General features: G+C 54.6%; 2 protein-coding genes and 1 long non-coding RNA gene across 8 annotated transcripts in view; 1 reads left to right on the top strand and 2 right to left on the bottom strand.

Moving 5' to 3' along the window:
• Positions 1-14,651, bottom strand: part of NFYC (nuclear transcription factor Y subunit gamma) — a 29,245-nt gene extending 14,594 nt beyond the window's left edge. For 2 of the 6 annotated variants that reach the window (XM_021375575.1, XM_021375576.1), the window contains exons 1-2: positions 14,483-14,648; positions 2,345-2,457 (exon numbers count right to left, since the gene is read on the bottom strand). In XM_021375575.1, coding sequence (XP_021231250.1) covers positions 2,345-2,449 — 105 coding nt within the window. In that variant the 5' untranslated portion in view covers positions 2,450-2,457; positions 14,483-14,648. Of the gene's footprint in view, positions 1-2,344; positions 2,458-12,277; positions 12,455-12,576; positions 12,695-14,482 lie in introns of those variants that run through there. The other 4 variants (XM_021375577.1, XM_021375574.1, XM_021375579.1 and 1 more) reach the window with 4 other exon arrangements.
• LOC110387450 lies at positions 438-2,336 on the bottom strand. Its single transcript, XR_002432528.1, has 2 exons — positions 1,967-2,336; positions 438-1,461 (listed from the first exon to the last, which is right to left on the bottom strand). It is a non-coding gene; the product is annotated as an uncharacterized LOC110387450 (long non-coding RNA).
• Positions 14,704-18,377, top strand: part of RIMS3 (regulating synaptic membrane exocytosis 3) — a 12,789-nt gene continuing 9,115 nt past the window's right edge. The window contains exon 1 of the mRNA XM_021375580.1: positions 14,704-17,588. The gene's annotated coding sequence lies outside the window, so the exon portion shown is untranslated. The remainder of the gene's footprint in view (positions 17,589-18,377) is intronic.

The raw sequence follows: 18,377 nt of genomic DNA, 5'->3' as shown, positions 1-18,377 counted from the left end.
TCTGGAAAGAAACACGGATGCGGTTCCTGCAGGAGGAGGGCAGAGCCCTGGCCAGCATGGTGGTGAGGAAGGACTGGGAGCAATGGGAGGGGGCAGCCAGGCAGGACCTGTGAGCACACAGCATGCTCGGGGTGGCACTTCCCACCAGTAACCGTCGCACAAACAAGCTGGGAGGTTGCTAGGACGTGAAAAAATAACCCAAAGATTTTCGGGAGTTTATTTTGTTAAGCTCGTTCCTTTTTAAAGCGCCCTGGGAGCTTTGGGCCTCAAGGAAAGATGACGACAAAACTCCTCGTTTGTGAAACTCTTAACGGTGTTAATTATTTCACTTCCACGAAGAGCAGAAGTGCAAGCAGACGCTTGCAGCTACAAGTGCACTGCACAAGGTGCAACGCTATTAAAATCTTCAGAGAACAGAGACAGTGGGAGAAAGCGGAGTAATTTAAAGCGCCTTTATTCCTTTAAGGCTGACAGGCAAATGTCACATAAATCAAAATTAATACGTAAGTACCATGGTGAAGGGAAGCATGACCACTACTGGGCTACTGCCCAGCAGAACAAACTGTAGACACCAATTCTTCATCTTTTCTTTTTTCCAAATTAGGTCTCAGTGCTTTCACGGGCCACTTCTAGCTCCCTGTGATCTGCAGTGCTAGTTTCAGCCTAATTCTGCTTCCTCCTTTCCAAGAGCATGCTACAGCCCCTCCGTCCTTCGGGACAAAGGACAAAGCAGAGATCCCAGTTCTCTCAGAGCAGCTCCCTTTTTTCTTCCCTGCATTCCAGCCAGGGGTGGCATGTGGCAAACGCCCCAGAGCAGGCAGAGCTGTGCAAGGCAGGCTTCACATCACGCTGCTGCTCTCACCTGCACGATGCAGTGCACGCAGATGAGCTCCAAGGTTACTTCCATCCACGTACAGGGCAGCACAAGATGCACACAAATTTCAGGATCTGATTGCGCTGGGAACAGCCACATTCAAATGTTTTGCACTTAACCCTTTTCCTTGCTCTCTCCCTTCCAGTGTCCCCAGTTCACTTCCAGTGATTTCCTACCTTGCCATGCAATAAATAGCTTCACATGGTAGTTAAAAATTAAGCTGCCCATGCTTGATAAGCTGTGGAATAAACCCCTTTCATGCAGAGACGAAGACAAACTGCAGCTCTTGAACACAAGAGTTCACCGCAGTAAAAGAAGAAAGTAATTAATTCTGGTTATGCATACACAATTCTACATCTGTTTCTTTAATCAACTATCTGCACGCAGGCTGAAGAAAGCAGCTTATCTTCCAACTACTGGATTGGGGCTTTCACTTTGAACAGCCCGTCTTTAACTGGAGCTCTTTTGTTTTCACTTGCATTTAAAGCACAGGAGCGTGCCTGCAGGACTACTGTATCACAGTCATCTTTCCATCTCTCTTGAAAAGTCGTTTTTATTTCATGCCCTCGTTCTCAGGCACATCTCTTCTGGGGATGGAAAAATAGAAGCTACTTAGTCCAATTCCTATTCTCAGTCTCTATGTGATTTTTTTTTTTAATGAAATGTCTTTAAATTAATAAGGCATGTGATAATGATGCACTTGGCATTCAAGTGATTTTCAAGACTTCAGGCTTGTCAAAGGAGGTGGTTCTGGAAGAGCATAATTGTTCTCTACAGAAGACTAAAACCAAAAATTCATTCACAAAATTGCCACTGTCTGCCAACAGCCAGATGTTTGAATTTATAGTGGAGGAGGGGGGATCAAGAATCATATTTTGATAAGGGTACCCTTACATGGAAGTAACTCCCATCACATATTTTATATTACTGAAGCTAAGAGGCAGTACGACAGCCTGCGTAGTACAGTGTGAGCTGCAGTCTCAAATCCCTCAACTTTCTGTTACCTAAAACCACTAAAGGCAGCTACACTTTCACCTGTGGACATTCTAAAATCACTTCCCTTTCCCCTTTGCTCCACACAGACCACAATACCTCTGCAACTTTCTAGAAGCAGCCAAGCTCATCACTTCGCTCGTTAAACGCTGAATCAACTCGGTCTTCTTGTTTAGTTGAGAAAAAGCTGAATGTGTGACGATGACATGTCGTTCCAGGGAGGCCGCGGGGCAGCGTCCCTGGAGGTGTCCAAGGAAGGTGGAGATGTGGCACAGAGGGACACAGTTAGTGGGCATGGTGGGGAGGGACTGACGGTTGGGCTTGATGATCTTAGTGGTCTTTACTGACCTTAATAACTCTATGATTAGCAACAGAAGTATGTCCAAACTGAGGCTTATCTCGCTACCAGATGTGAGTAGGTAGCGTGCTTTCCACCATGGGTTCTTTCGAACCAACCTGACCCACTGAGGCACTCACCACCGTGAGGTTGCGGATCTCCTCCATGACGCGGGGCCAGAAGGACTGGAGGTTCTGCTGGGCATCGCTGCTGCTGCCTGTACCGAAGCTGCCATCTGTAGACATGCTGGTAACTGGGAGAAACCAGAACAAGCATCAGCAACGAGAGAGGGACACAGGCACCCAGAGATTCCCTCCAAGGCCCAGGAATGCAGGAAGGGGCCAGGCTGGCCAACCACCAGCGAAATCATCAAGGTATGCCAGGCCACGTCTCAGCAGCCATGTAAAGACACAATCTCTGAAAGTGTTTTTTGTTGTTGTTGTTGTTTTTTGTTTATTTTTCCAAAGACTGTAAAAGAATATATTAAAAAAAAAAAAAAGGAATCGAAAACAAAACCACTCTCCTTATTCCCTTACTACAGCTCTGCCTGTTCACAAGGACTTTGAGAACACAACCGGTGCCCGGTCACAGCCCACACCGCAGCGCGCACCTACTGTAAATCATTTATCCTAGTGCTTCTTACAGCCAACAACAGCGCAGAATACAGCAGCAAATCCCCTCAAGGTGAAGAGACAGTGTCAAGGTCAGCCTGATATTATTTCTAAAAAGCGTAATTAAACAGAATCTCTGTGCCTGTCTGAAAGGTGTTAGCATCCACGGACAGCGCTATCTGGAAGCACAGCAGGATGCCCAGCGGGGACCGCGGAGCAGGCAGCCATGCCTGGCAGGATGCAGGACCCGCTGTTCCCAGCACAAAGTGTTTTGGTGGACACCAAAGGAGTTGTTGAGCACCTCTCCAGCGAGCACAAGCACAGAGCCCTGAGTTAGCGATGCTAAACGCTCCCGGGCCACCCCAAGCAGCTCTGAGGTTTCCACAGGATGACACAGATGTATAAAGGAGACATCTCCGAGCCTCTCCTCATACACAGCTGCTGCGGAGAGAGCAATGGTGTTACAGCTTCCACAGGGAAAGACCTCCAGAGATGCACTGTGCATTACACAGAGCAGCATTAGGCAGCAGACCACGTTCAGCTGGGACATGAACAGCACAGCTCGCGTTGCTGCCGACCCTCAGCCCTTCCCCAGGCTGAAGGCAGCACGACAGCGGCGAGTTCAGCACCTGCAGCTCCAGAGCGAGGACGCGCCATGAAATCCTAGGAGCAGATCAGGGAGAGGGATGGCGGGCGGTCAGCGCAGCACCTCCTGCAGCCTGCACTCCCAAGGCAGCCTGGGGCAGGGCCCCTCTCTCTTTTAGCACCCTGGGAAGGAGGAGCTGTGGGGAATTTTGACATGGCAGGGCAAGGAGGAGGGCACAAGATCACACTGAAGCAAGCTTTAGAGACAGGAAGAACCGCAGGCAGGGCACCGATGGAAACCAGTGACTGACAAGCTGCTTGATGGCTCTTCAACAATTATTTGCATTACAATGCCATCCGCCTACAAAGGAAGATATCTCAAGTATTTATAAGAAAATACGGAGATAAACATTCTAATGAAAACTTAAAATTGGCACTCGATTCCCCCCCCATGATCTGCATTGTCAAATACAGACATAAAATAGTTTAGGTACACAAATAAAAGCTAATCCTTGCTACCTGGCAGTATTTCAACACGAACACTGGACAGGGTCTTTGCTGCTACTGGAGATGCTGCTCATGCTGGTGACCTCTCAGGGCTTGATTCAAAAAACACAAACGTCTTGCTTTCAGCCTGCTTAAATGCTGCACTGGAATGCAACACAACCCTAAGAAGCAACAGGTTAAAAATGGAGCAAAGGGGAAGAAAGCTCTGGCATCATCACAGCGTTACATGCAGGGGCAAATTAAACACGTGCATTAGATGTAGGCCTCTGTCATGTTCATCCAAACTTGGAAGGAGGAGCTGGAAATGGCTCACTTCAGTCACCCAACATTTAAAGAGTCCTCCTGATGAATGCAGAGTATTCCCACCTGCAGAGCATGTGCAGGACTGGTTTCAGAACGCAGTGAGAACAGCCTGATGCCTGACCTGAGCAGCAAGGGACCCCTGCTACTGTGAGCGACTACTGAGGGTAACTGATGTGGAACTGCCTACGAGCAGGCAAAGGAATTGCCAGCAGAATGGTTTCTTCGTAAAACTTATGGAAGGAAATAATGGCAGACTCTAAAATAAAAGCCTAAGCAGGTTAAAGCTACTATGAAATTATTCCAGTAATTCCCACTAGGACAGACACATAATGGACTTGATACACGCCTGCAAGCATTAGAGGAAGACTGTAAAGAAAACAGAAAAACCCAAACATCCACGCAAGCCCTCAGTGTTGGCTCCATGAAACCAACTCTCCTAACAGAACCATTCCTGCACCATTAGGTAAGTTCCTTCACCCGGGGGATCTGCATTCCTGTATTTTAAGAATGCCTCCTATCAGAAGTAGCACCAGCAAAAAAAAAATACCGCAGCGTAGGGGCAGAGATAAGCCCATAGGAGCTAACGGGGAGGCAGCTCCTAAGGGCTCACGGGCTCAGGGTCTCACCCTGTTTATCTGCTTTCACACGTAGGGAACTTCGACAGCTCCCTTCCATCCTGCCTTCCAACCCCAGCACATCCTCCTGGGATCCCCGCAAGCTCCAGGCTCTCTCAGCCCGTCCTGCTGCTGAACAACAGAGGCTCAAACCCATCTCACCACATCACGTAAGTCCATTAGACACAAGGACACAAACCTCAAAGCCCAAGGCCCCCAGAGCACACGCCAGGTAAGAAATAAGGGTCTAGGAATAGCAGGGTGGGCTGCACCCGCCCCGACACCACGCATCCCCTCTGCACAGTTTCCAGACTCAGGGAAAAAGGAACGGAAGGCCAAAATGCTGAGGCCTGAGCAGTAAGTGCCTGGAGGTGATTACAGAGCAGATTAGCCAGCACATCTCAAGAAATAAGGCAGCAACACTTTGCAATTAGAGCTTTTCTGCTCACCAGAGCAGAACACCTTTACAGACGTTAAACTCACAAAATCCTGTGGCAGCTGACAAATGCTTAAGGACCTCACTTCGTAGGAGCACAAAGCAGCCATGAAGACACTGCTGCTGTCTGTGGTTGTTTTGTTTTTAAATAGAGCCCCCAAAAGGATCTTTCTTTAACACCTGGGAAGGGGAAGCAGCCAAATGAAGCTGTTTCCCCCTGGATGCCTTGATGCACACTCAAGCAAGAAGTTGCTATTGGAAACACAAGCTGCAGAACAACTGCAAACTAATGATCTTGCAGTTCCACCTGGAGCAGTTCCTGGAGCTCCTCAGCTGGAAGTAAGGGGCCATACAGGACAGGAGCTGGGGCCCTGCCACAGGGCGGGACGCGGGGACAGCCTCCATCTCCCACCTCCAGCCCCAGGGTGCCCCTGCCTAGCAGCAGCTGAACAAACCAGGTGGGTGGAAAGCAGATCTAAATGCAATTTATCCAAATATCTGAAGGGATATGCAAAGTAGGAGCGCCAGAGGGAAGTGCTGAAAAGCTGCGAGGCTCTCGGGGAAGGAGGGCCCAGCTCCCCACCACCAGGCATCTGGTGCTGGGCAGAGCTGTCAGGTGCTTTGCATGGCACAGTGCTGTTCCCAGCCTGGCTTGATGAGAAGGAGCCTGCTCTGCACAGCACAGCGTTCCATGGCAGCAGCAGCTTCCCAGCTCCTTCAGGACGTGGCTCAACCTGCAGTGAGATGGAGGCTGGAAAGAAACAAGACAGAAGTGCAGACAAACGCTGTGCCTCGGCACCCTCAACTGCAGGTACAGAAGTATTTGTTTTAACTGAAAACTGCCACTGCACATCCTCCCCCCATAAGGGTCTGTCACCATTCCACTACAGAATTATGACCTCTGCAGGCAGGGCTTTGAAGAACCACCACCCAAAAAACCACACGACTCTGCTGGTTTTACACCTGCTGTCACACAAACTCACAAGAAGCCTAACTATTAGGAAGTGGTGTTACAGAAAAAAGAAGCAGTGCATTTCCTTTCATGTTATTATTATTTTTTTTTAATCTAGCACTGAATAAAAACCAATGCCCCTGCACACAGCAAAACCCTGAAGTTTGAAGAACAGATCCACAGAGCTGAAAAGTGAGTATCTGGAACAAACACTCCTCCTGACATTCAGCACTACTTTCAGCGTGATGCTCTCGCTGCAGCGCTCTGTTTTGGGAGCCTGTCCCTTGATTAAAAAGTAAAATGTGCAGAGCCCACTTGCATATCTAAAGAATGAGCTCTGCGTAGCAAGAAGTGCCAGACACCTGATCCTGCCCAAATCAGGAGGAACAATCTAGCAAGGCTGAACTAGTTTCACAAGAGAGGCACATACAGGTTTACACGAATCCAGTAACACATTCCTGTAAATGGCGGCAGAGGAGGAGTCTTCAGAGTACGACAGCCACATGCCAGCACTCCCTGCGAGATCCTGCTCTCATTTTGGCCATTAGAGCATCTGAGGGAGCAGCAGAACCCCAAACACAGAGCATCAATCCAGTCTGGAATGGGCTACAAAGACTCTGGGCACAGGCTTTGTGATGGCTGACAGCACGTCTCCGTGCCACGAGGAGCTGCAGTGCTCTGTGTGCATTCATGTCCTGTGCAACCTCACTTTAAAGCAAACCTTTGGCAGCCAGTGGGCTGAAAGTGCTGCCATGGGGATGCCATGCCTCCACTCACCGCACATTTTCTCTGCTTCGAGATCCACTCAACACAACATACGTAATCTTCTAACTCCCATCCGAACCTCCCTTCCTGAAATACGGCCACATTTACTGCAATTCTAAGGAGACAGCACGTTTATACGCAACAGTTTTTGGAAGCAAGATCAGCTTTGAACAAAACCAGCAAAACAAACACGAAGCAGGAACCACAGACGACGAGTGGGACGCTGCAGGCAAAGGCTCCGCCGCGCTGCTCTGCACAAAGCATCGCAGACACGCAGGTACTCACGTGCGAGTGCTCAAAACACAGCAGCACAACTTCACTCTGCAGCACGCGCACCGAGACATCTCACTACCACCTTTAAGTATGGGTAACAAAATAAAGTCACAGCTCAAAATCATTCACCCAAAAGATGTGGGAACTCTTCTCCATTTCAGTGCTGGAAAACCGGGCAGGCAGCGGGAAAAGGTCGTGCTCACAAACCTACAAAGATTCTCAAGTTCTGCTCTCGATGAAAGCAAACTTTCAACCTCTTAAAAGCAAATTCCAGAGGTTTCTGCATCACCACCATAATTCAAAACAAGCACTTCCTTCCAATGTGCCACTAGAAGAAGCTTCCGCAATCCCTTGGTTTATTTTTAACCTTTCCTTCTTGCGGCATTGCACACACAGCTGGCACCGTCACCCCGTGATGTCGGCATGGGAGGATCACCCTGGGCTGGACACGGCGCAGGTCTGTGGATTTCTCCTGTTCAATACAATGAAAACTGGACACAACGGACGGGGGAGTTGAATGCTGGACTAAGTTACCTGTGGAGGATACAGAGCACATCTTGCTGCAGGTTTGCAAGAGAAGGCTGCACAAACAAGTCAGAAAGGGTTGAGCTCGAGTTGCTCTTGCCTTGGGGCAGAAAAACAAACAAGATGACCTCTTCAGGTGCCTTCCAGCCCTTTCTTCTTCGTCTATTTAGCAATATATATTTTATCTTCAAAGCGCTGTTTGAACATTAACTCCCTCGTACCTCTAACGCGTTACTTGTTTTCATTCCTGCGAGGCACGGCGTTTGATTTAAGCCCAAATCAGCCGCAATGCCAAGGAGAGGGCCTGGATCTCCACTTCCACCAGCACCCAGCTCCTCATACCCAGCTCCAGCAGGACCGTGGCTGGGCTCTGCCCACATGCCCCGTCCACCCTGCACCAATCCCGTGCCCTCCTTGCTCCCAGTGCAGCCCCTGGCACCTGCTTTGGGCAGGCTGGGGCTGGAGGAGCATGGCTGGACTCGAGGCAGCGGTGCTGCCGAGGCTCCTGCAGAAGGGAGGCAGAACAGAACAGCCTGCCAGCTCCGTTCACAGAGCACAAACTGACCAGAGAGCTTCTCCTGATATGAAATTACAGCCCAGGTCTCACAGAGCTGCACAAAAGCACAAACGAGCTCCAGGCCCCTGCTGGATGCGGAGCTGGCACCTTCTGCGCAGGACGAGAGCCACCGATCCACGCTGCCCTGGCTGTGCAGGATGGGAACAGCCACAGCACGGGCGCTGCCCTGAGCACGCACCCACAGGAACCACGGCGCCTTGCTGACATTCGTACAGGAGACAGCGTGACCCAGCAGGCACAGGCAGTGACCGTCGCAGGCGGTGGGACACAGCAGTCTGGGATGGGTTATCGTCAGCTTCACTCCTTCAGGAGGGGAAAAGTGACAGCAGTCACACTCACTTTCACAGAAACTCGAGGTCACTGTTTGCAACGCACGAGCTAACTGACAGGGCTGCTAACAGCACAGCGGGGCCCACCCTGAACCATGCACACAAACACACCAGGGCTTGTATCACAACCCCCCCGGGGTGGCACAGAACTGCGCTTCAGCTTGAGAGCTGCCTCCCCACAGCACTGCAAACCTTAAACCACCACGTGAAAAAGAACGCCGGCATAGTTTTCTTTTGAAAGGGAAAGCAAACAAAATAATCTGAATTGCTGTTTGCACTGGTTATTTTACTTCCCTTTCTTCTTTGAATGAAAGAGCACAAGGGTCATACTTGATATTTGGTGTTTCAACAGTTAAACATTATTAAATAGTTGCTCTTTGCAGGGCAGTTTGGGCAGGCAAGCACACGGAGCAAGAAGCAGAGGAAAATTCCCAAATAACGAGTGTCTAAGACGAACCCCGATGGCTCCCCAGCTCCTACATTAAACACCCAGCAGAAATTGTTTTAAAATCTTAGTCCTTACGTATTTTGAGTTATTTACAAACAATTCTGCGTGAAATTACACGTTTCTACACGAAGTCCTGCAAGCTCCTCTCACCCTTCCGAGGCGCACGCAGGTGTGTGCAGGCTGTCAGCAGGAGCAGGGCAGCAGCGGGACCGCACGGCGCTGCGCTAACACCGCGGCTGCAGCGCAGCTAGGGCAGCCACGCTCCAGTTTTAATGCAGTCTTAAGCGCTGCGTGCTTCTTTGCTCTTCTGCTGCACTTTTAGACTCAGTCACCACCGTCCTGCTAGAGAGGGAAGAGGGGAAGGCAGAAAGGATTAAAACCACACCTCAACAGCAGTAGACAGGAGTTGTTCCCAAACCCCTGTGACAGCTTTAAGCGGAGGGAAAGGCTGCGCCAGCTCTAAGCATCGCTTCTGAGAGCTTCGCTGTTCGTGGTAGAAAAGTGAAATGAACATCGGGCTTTTCGGGGCTGCAGGGTTCTTTACCTGAAGGCGTTATTATAGCACTTGATGTTCCTATTTCCTTCTTTACTCAATTCCATAAATTAAATTAACAAATGGCATCCCGCAGAAGTTAAAAATAATCATTTTCATAACACAAGCATAAGCCTTTTGCCTCCCAAGGTCAGAAGACTTCACTTAAAAAAAAAACACGACCTAGGAACTCAATGGGCAGGCGGAATGCTGCCATGAGGCCTTGATTTTTTTTGTGATCTTGTACTATAAATGCACAAATCTACACTCTCGTGGGTCACCTTCAATGAATAAAGAAGACAACCGAGACTGACCCACTTTGATTCATCAGGCAGTGACCAAACAGGACAGCAAACCATAGACAACAGGAGAAAACCCCACAGCGAGATCTCAGCACGCAGGAATTCTTGGGTTCTGAGCAGTACCTGACACCAGGAGCTTCCCAGAGCCCTGGGGTGGCTCGGCAGGTACCTGATGTTTGGTCACACAGACAATGCCCCCGTGACAGTTCTTTGGCTGCTCTGAAGCACAACAGCAAAACAAGAAAGAAAGAGTCGAAGTGAACCATACAACTTTGATTCGCTTCCAGCGCAGGCAGCCCGATAAGCCGCTTCCTGTACCCACACCACTGGAATACAGATGTCATGCATTATATAAATACCAGATCCCAGGCCAATTCAAGGAACCCAACAAAACAAACATCAACACCGGCTTCGAAGGTGACCTCCTGCAGGCAACCACCAGGCTCCGAGCGTCTCAACCCATAGGTGCCAACTTCCCACAACAACCCTGCATCCTCTGAACCTTCCCTGCTTGCGCTGCCAGCTGCGTTAGTACAAGAAATAACCATGGAAAAGTCTCCCAGACAAAACCTAGGGCCTGGTTTGTGGCCCTGATCAAAACGGACCTTTGAGGCACAGAGAACGCATCCCAACCCCACGGAGCAGAAGAACTGGGACATGGGGACCTTCCCCCCGCTCCATGGGCTACCAGAAGGTCAGAGCTGGCAGAATGCATACACAAATCCCTTTTCAGTGCTGGAAGCTTTACGGCTTTTTCTGCTGTTCTTCACCCAGGAAGATCAAGCAGCACCTATTGCTGCACATCCATAGCCTCTTGCAAGCACAAGCTCTGAAATATGATGAACACTGGGTGTAACAAAGACTCCGGCTACATCTCAAAAGCATGGAGCAGCTGAATGCATCCAAAATACATGTTAAAAAAGCAGCTTAAAATGGCTCATCTCTACTCATAGAGGCCAGCAGTGACCTCCTAGCTGGCAGCAATGCCCAGGTGCCCAGCAGGTGCTCAGCAGGTGCTGCTGCTGCCCCACCAACGACCTGGAGCAGTCACTGTTACCAACAGGGGATGGTTTTCCCTCTGCCCCTTCTCAGGCTTGAAACCACATGAAACCACAGAAAGCTGAGCCTGAGGCAGGGCGATGCTTCTCACTAGTCTTAATGGAAATTAAAATACCCAGTAACGCTCAGAGGCTGTATCAACTCAAAGAGCACTCAGGTTGCAGCTGGAGCCCACAGTGTGGTCCCTCAGTTACAGGTGGCATCACCGAGAGTCGGGCTCGGGGAACGTGCTCAGCTCTGACATCCCGCAGGCATAAGAAGCACAATGTAATTACCTCCACTTCTGAGAACAGCAATTCTGAAGCCAGCAATTTGTAGTTGGAGAAAAAAAAGCCCCAGAGTGGGCCCAGAGCACTGGGCTGTGTCCTGCAGCCCCAGCAGCACAGCAAGGACGTGCCAGCAGCACCAAACATCCCGCTGCGGTGCGGGGAGAGGAATGCCTGCAATGTGCACTTAATTCCGAGCTGCACACCATTCCCCATGCCCTCGGTGCCCTGGGCGAGGGGAGCAGCTTCATTTTTCAACTCACAATCTTTTTTTTTCCCTGGCCAAAGTGCCGTAAACAAACTTTGTCCTTCATTCTGGAGGCCGGGAGCCGCGGCATCTCAAGGTCACTGCTGCTGATGCAGGGAGGCCTCACTCGGGCACTCGGCTGCAGCTCTGCACCGGCTCCAGGCCTGGGCCTGCGTTCCCCCGAGGCCGCCCGCTCGCCCCTGCCACCCTCAGCCCGCTGGCCCTGGTGTATATCCAGCCGTGCCCGGCCTCTCAGTGACCTTCAGTGTTCGGTGGCAAACGGGAGAGAAAACAAAGGGCTGCGGGCAGCAGGCAGGAGCCTGGGGGCGGCTGGGGGCCTGCTGCCGCTGGTGTCGTTGGCCGCAGAGGCCGGGCGTCAGCTCCCGTATCGCCCTTTATCTCTCTCCCTCCCTCCCCCAGCCCCACAGCTCGGCGGGCACCGGGGGAGGCGCTGCCATTTTGTGCCCCCCCCTCCCGCCCCCGAATTCCCGGTTCGCGGCCCCGTGGCGGCGCAGCCCCGCGCTCAGCTCAGCCCGGGGTGCTCCCTCCGTTCGCCCGCCCGCACCCCCTCCTCCTCAACCCTGGGGGCTCAGCCCCGCGCACAGAGCCTCGCCCGCAGCCGCTCTCCGTCCGCGCGGCGGAGGCCCCGAGCAGGGCCGGGCGGTGCCACCGCTGCGCTGTCACCGGGCCGCGGCCGCCCCCCGCCCAACCCGCGCGGCCCCCGCCAGCACCACCAACTCACCGGGCCGCGAGGGCCGCCCGCCGGGCGGGACGGGATGGTGCCGCGGGGCGGTGGCCCCCGGGCGTCCCGGGCCGGTCCGCCATTCCTTTGTCTTTGAGCTGACCCCTGCCTGCCGGGACTCCGCGTCCCCGCCGGACCGGGGCCCCGGCCCCTTTAACAGCCGCCTCTCAGCCTACCCTGCTGCGCCCGCCCCGCCGCGCCCATTGGCTGAACGCCGCGGGGGGGAGCTGCGGCCCCGCGCGCTCATTGGCTGCCGCCGGCGGCTCGCCCCGGCCGTCCGCTTCCTGCTTTAAAGTTACCTTGAGAGGCAGCGCAGGGGTCAGAGCGGCGCTCGCCCGCGGCCCGCTCGGCGGAGCGGCCCTGCGCCCTCCTACCCCGCTCGGCGGCGCCTATTGGCCAGCCGGCACGCGGAGGGAGCGCGCGGCGCTGCCGATTGGCCCGCGCGGCTGTCGCTCCCAGCAACGCCCGCCCCCCTCCTCCGGCGTCGCGTCACGGGGCCGCGCGGGAGGGCGGAGTCGTTCCCGGGGCAGCGCAGGGCCGGGCCCGGTTGGCGGGGAGCGACAGCGCTGCGGGGCCACTCCTCCGAGGCACTACCTGCCGCTCGGAAGCGATGCCGGGAAAACGTAACAAATAAAATGGAAGCGGGGGTTCTGCCTGACCTCTGCATCCCGTGGTCAGCGGCACCTGCGCTTCGAGCTGCGTTCTGGGATACAGATTGCTGCTTGGAAGTGCTCCTGCGGGTACCCGAGTGCTAAGGCCTGCCGCAGTGTCACAGTTCTCGGTGATAAGTGAAAAATAAACCAACAATTTCCATTTGGGAACCCCTGCACTCTTTCAATCACTGCAGTTGGAATCACACAGTGCAGCTGAGCTGGACTTCAGAATTGCCCAAATCCCATCTGATTTAACTAAAAACCAACCGGGAGGGCACAGGGAGGAAGGCGTGCTGCTAACCCCATCCTGCATCCTGGGGCACTGCTCAGAGCATGCCTAAACGTTACATGAAGCTGCATGCCTCATTGCAAAGCACTAAATAACGGAGGGATTGGAACAGGCTCAAGGTCACGGTGTGGGATCAGCTCCCCGAGCCCCTGGAACAGCAGCACCAAACACAGTGGTCACAAAGGGCTGCGCAATGCCAGCAGCATCACAGAACACTGTGCCTGTTTGTCACTAATGCACAAAGGACAGTGAGCCGCGCACTGTTTTAGGCCAGCAGCGGAACGAGGCTCAATGCCCTAACAGCAGCCCTGTCCAAAAATGTAACCTAATTTAAGGAGGGCACAGATACGCCTATCAAAAGACACACAGCGTTGCCATGGGCAACAGCAGCGCCTTCTGTCTGATGACCCAGGTGTGTGTGCTGTGTGCAGGACCACATGCTTGCAGTCTGCTCTGCACTGCCATGGTGCCAGCTGGGACCTCCCCATTTCACTGCCTGCAGACAAAGCACCACGAGGAGGCAGACTCCAGACCAAGGGCCCACCGCCACTGCTGTTCTTTCCCTGTAAGTGCTCCGGGCCATGCATCACACAGACCGTGAGCAGTGCCTGCCACCTGAAGTGTCCCTGACCCACAGCCAGCAGCTAGAGAACACCGCGGCCTGCATGGCACCGAGCCCACCGCAACAGCTGTTCGCCCTGGGCCGCGCTTCTGTCCTTCTCTCAGGAACGGGCAGAACGCACAGGACCACATTTACGTTCAGGTCTATAGTACAGAGTCACGGAGCCCTCAGGAGCGCACCACAGAACACCTCCGCCCGCCTCACGGCCCGGCCCCACTCCAGCCCCTCCTCGCCCTGTCCTCCAGAGGAGTGCGGAGGAAAAAAAATCAACCAAACGAACAGGTATCGGTAACAGCTGGTAACGGCACGCGGAACCGGGCTCTCCGCAGCACGGCCCTACCGGGCCCCGCCCGCCCAGGCCTCGTCGCCCCCCCCCCAACCCTCGCGCTGCGCGGGGAAACCGTTGGGCTTCCCGTCCTCTCCCCGGTCCGTCTCTCAGCAGCCAATCAGCGCGCGGCTTCTTTCGCCCGCCTCCCCCCGCATGGACCAATCAGCGCGCGCAGCGCGCCTGTGCCAATCGGAACGGCGCCGCCGAAGGGAGGGGGAGGGGGGGAGCCCACTCGCACCGCCCCCGCCTCACGGTTCTCGCTAGGCCGCCGCCTCCCCCCCGCCGCCTTCCAACTCGCCCTCCACGCACTCACCGGGCCGGTCGGCGCCGCGACCTCCGCCTCCTCCGCCCGGCGGCCGCGCTGCCTCCGGCCCGGCTGGCGGGAGGCGGGAGGGAGGGGGAGGGGTGCGGCTGGAGCAGAGCGCGCGCCCGGCGGCCGAGAAACAAGATGGCGGCGGACCCGTGAGGCGGCGGGGCGGAGGCCACGCCCCTTTCCCTTGGGCCGCTTCACCGCGCAGGCGCATGACCCGGGGCTGATCTCGCGAGATCTCGGCGGGGCGGGAAGCAGTTGGGCTGGGGGCGGGACCGCCTGCGCTCGGGAGCAGCGGGGCTGGGCCGCAGGGAGCGGGGCACTCAGCGCCTTGGCCCTGTCCTAGGCCTGCGCTGGGCTCCTGCAGGTCCGAGGTCCGGCCTTGTGCACGGTCGGGCCCGGGGAGCTGCTCCTCCAGGGCTTGGGCAGTGGAATTTCCAGCTCTGCTGGCACAGTCTGCAGATCCGTCCCAGTGAGATCTCCGAGCTGTCCGACTTCCATCATGGGCCCCGATCTGTCCTCGCTGGGCACCTTCCTGCTGCTCACCAACCCGCACTGGAGCAGAGCAACCTGTCTTGCTGCACGGGAACCGCGGTTGCTGCTCCAGGATGTGCCATGCCAAGCTGACTCACACAGCTTTACTGTTCTTACCGTGAAAAAGCGCGTCCTGCAAAGATAATATTGCCTCCCTATGGTGCCCAAGTTGTTTGCATCCAGTTTGCAACTAGAAAGGTACAGCAGCTCTGGCACATGCTGTGCGCCCTGCGTGGGAGGAGGAAGAGCACTGCAGCCTGCAGCAATCAGGCAGATGCATGACATTTGTAGGAAGCAGGACAGACCTCCTCGGCCACGTTTGTTGGGGCTTCAGAGCTAGGTTGCCCTCAAGGCTGCGTGTTGGCACCCAGTGCAGCAAACTCCTGCAGCTTTATTGCAATTCTTGCAACTTTGAGATTTGGGGACACTCACAAGGCATAGCAGCCAAGAGAAATAAGAGATATTCCACAGTTTTTTCTTCAAAAATATTTTTCCCCTCCCAATTCTCTCTATTTCTAAGCTAGTCTCCTTTCATTGCAACGATATTCTGCAAAGCTATCCAGCCCCTTGCTGAAATGACTCATTTATAAATCAATTAGCCAGAACTGCTGCTGGCTGCCGCGGAGCCCAGCTGCCCAACCAGCCAGCTGTTTCCCTGCTGAAGGAGGGGATTCTGCACAGCACCCACCCCTCCTCCTACTGAATCCCTTTGTGTGCCGTTGCCCTGTGCCCGTGATGCTCCATTTCCTTCCCACCTGCTCTCGGCAGCAATGCATGCATTATCTGGGGCGCTTTGGCTTCCCCAAGGATCACAGCCATCTGCAGGCACAGAGATCTCCGTGTCAGCCTGCCTGGAACGTGGAGGAGCCAAGAAAAATGAGAAAAAAAAACAAAAACAATGCAAAAAAAAAAAAAAACCCAAAAAACAAAAAAACCCACAACAGCTTTTTTTCCACTCTCTGGTTTATTGGTGCTTGTGTAATTTCTTTTGGTGGTTTGTTGATTTCGCGCTTACTGACATCTGCTACCTGCTCAGCCAGGGCCTCCTGCGCCAGCAATGAGACCCAGAGGAGCTGTTCTGCACCGACTGCAGCCTCGAGCCGGCTTTCAGGAGGGCTGGGTTTGTTTGACACTTATGAAAATTGGATGCTACAGCAGAGGTTGCACTCCTGGCCTCTTTCCCAGCAGTCAGCCCTCTCCCATCCCACCTGGCTCCCGTTACAGCAGTCCTCTGCACTAATCCCAAACCAGCTGTTGCTTTGGGGCAAGCATCCCCAAGCAAAGAAATGCATAGAAAAGAAAAAGCTGGATGTAAACAATGTACTGAGATCTGCCTGGACACGGACACGCTGCCTTGTAGAGCTCGGAGAAAAAAAAAAAAGAAGCCATTTTGGGTCAGATGTGGCGGCTTTTTGTTCCAGCAGGTTGCCTCCTTTGGGTGCAGGGAGCCCTGCAGCGAGCAGCTGAGCTCCCTGTGGGTGCAGGACCTGAGCCTGCTGCCCACAGCCCCTGCAACACCGTAAAGCTGAGCCCCGCTGATCTTCTTAGATCGCCCTTACGGGAGTAATCACATTAAACAGCCCCTTCCACCGACACAACACCAAAACGCAAAGGAGAAGGTGGTGAGAAGCTGACAAAGCTGAGCTCCTTAGAGAATTAAGGGCCAGCCTCAAGGGGCTGAGCCCTGCTAGGATCCCAGGGCAGGAGCCCACGGCACCCTGCCTGGGGAGCAGGAGAGCAGAGAGGCGGTCAGGGAGCTCTGGGCCAACCCGAGTGAAATCTTTGTTGTTCTTTAAGTGTTGCCACAAAACTCAGCGTTCTATCCTCGAAACACAGCAGTCAAAAAAACCCGAACGCTGGAAGGAGCGGCTTTCCACCATCGAGGCCTGTGTTTTCAGCACCTCTTCCCCAGAAACAACGTGTTCCCAGAACAACGCTGTCCCCACAAAGCTGCAGATCTGCTTTGATGAAATTGCCTTTCCCGAAGAGATATTTCCAGCCAGTTTTTCTAAATATTACTCATAAAGGCCCCCCTCCAGACAACCTCTCTCCCTCCCCGACTTTGTTTATATGCTTTGAATTCTGTTAGGAAACCGTCTCCCTACTTCAGCTCTGTTTTATCCAAGTTTCCATATTTAGTTCTTTCAGCTATTCCTGCTCCTTCCCCAGCCTTCCCGTGCCCGGCGCCGGGACCTGCCGTGTCCCCGCCGTCCCCTTCCCTTGCAGCACCCCGAGGGGATTTTCTCCCCCATCCTCTCTGCACCCACAAATGCCCATTGCACTTTGCCACCTGCAAACCTCAGATCACCCCCTGGACATCGCTGGAGTTTTGCCCGCAAGCGCCGGGACCCCCGCGCCGTGCAGTGGGGAGCGCAGGGCAATCCGAGCCCGCTGTTATTCGAGGGAGAGACAGAGTTAAAGTCGGCGAAGGAGGGTTTCCTCGTGGCACGTGGCTGCCATGTCAAAGGGTGAGCAGCCCGCGGAGGGAACGCAGGGAGAGCGCTGGAGGAATTCACCATGAGCGAAAAGAGAAGCGGCTCCGGGGGACATTAGTGTTTGCCTTTGGGGAGCCAAGGTGAGTCCAAGGGCAGCGCGGGACCACGGCTGCCCCTCTGCTCCAAATGTCTCCCTCCTTCAGAAGGATCTGGGGCACAAAATTCCCTGTTCCCTGGGAGGGCTGCTCTCAGGCACCACCCAAAGCCCCAAAACGGTCCCTTCCCATGGGACGGCAGCTGGTGATGTTGGGGACACCACGTCCCAGAGGGTTGTGTGTTCCCTCTGCCCCACAGCATCCACCACAGCCACCCATGGGCTGACAGCCGTGGGCACGGCTGGAGGCTCTGGGGGTGCTTGGTGGGTGTGGGGCCCGCTGGGGGGCTCTGGGTGATGGGGAGCAAGGTGCAGCTGGGGGCTCTTGAGGTCTCGGTGCTGGCTCCTGGGGTCCGGATGGTGGAAGAAGGGTCAGCGGGACAGCTTGGGGGTCCAACCAGTGGGCACAGGGTCTGCCTGGTGGCTCTCGAGGTCTGTTTGCCAGGTGCAGCGTCCTGCTGGCGCCTCTTGGGGATTCCAGTTGTTGGGTACGGGGTCGGGCTGGTGTTTTTTGGGGGTGCAGATGATGCACGGTGAAGTTCAGCTGGGAGCTCTGGGTGGTGGAAGTCAGCGTGGCAGCTCCTGGCGTCTGGGCGGTGGGCGCAGGGTCCGCCCGGAGTCTCCTGGGGCCCGGCCGATGACCACGAACCCCACCCGGCAGCGGGCGGCACGCAGCCGCGGGCACAGCGCGCTCCCCGGGCTGCCCCCACCGGCCCCGCTCCCCGCGGCTCCTCCAGCCCCTCTCCGCCGCCTCCCGCTCCGTCGGGGCTCCCCC

This window comes from Numida meleagris, chromosome 22, assembly GCF_002078875.1.
Source record: "Numida meleagris isolate 19003 breed g44 Domestic line chromosome 22, NumMel1.0, whole genome shotgun sequence".
Classification (NCBI taxonomy): Eukaryota; Metazoa; Chordata; class Aves; order Galliformes; family Numididae; genus Numida; species Numida meleagris.
Note: the sequence above shows the minus strand (reverse complement) of the source record. Positions and strands in the feature narration are given on the sequence as shown.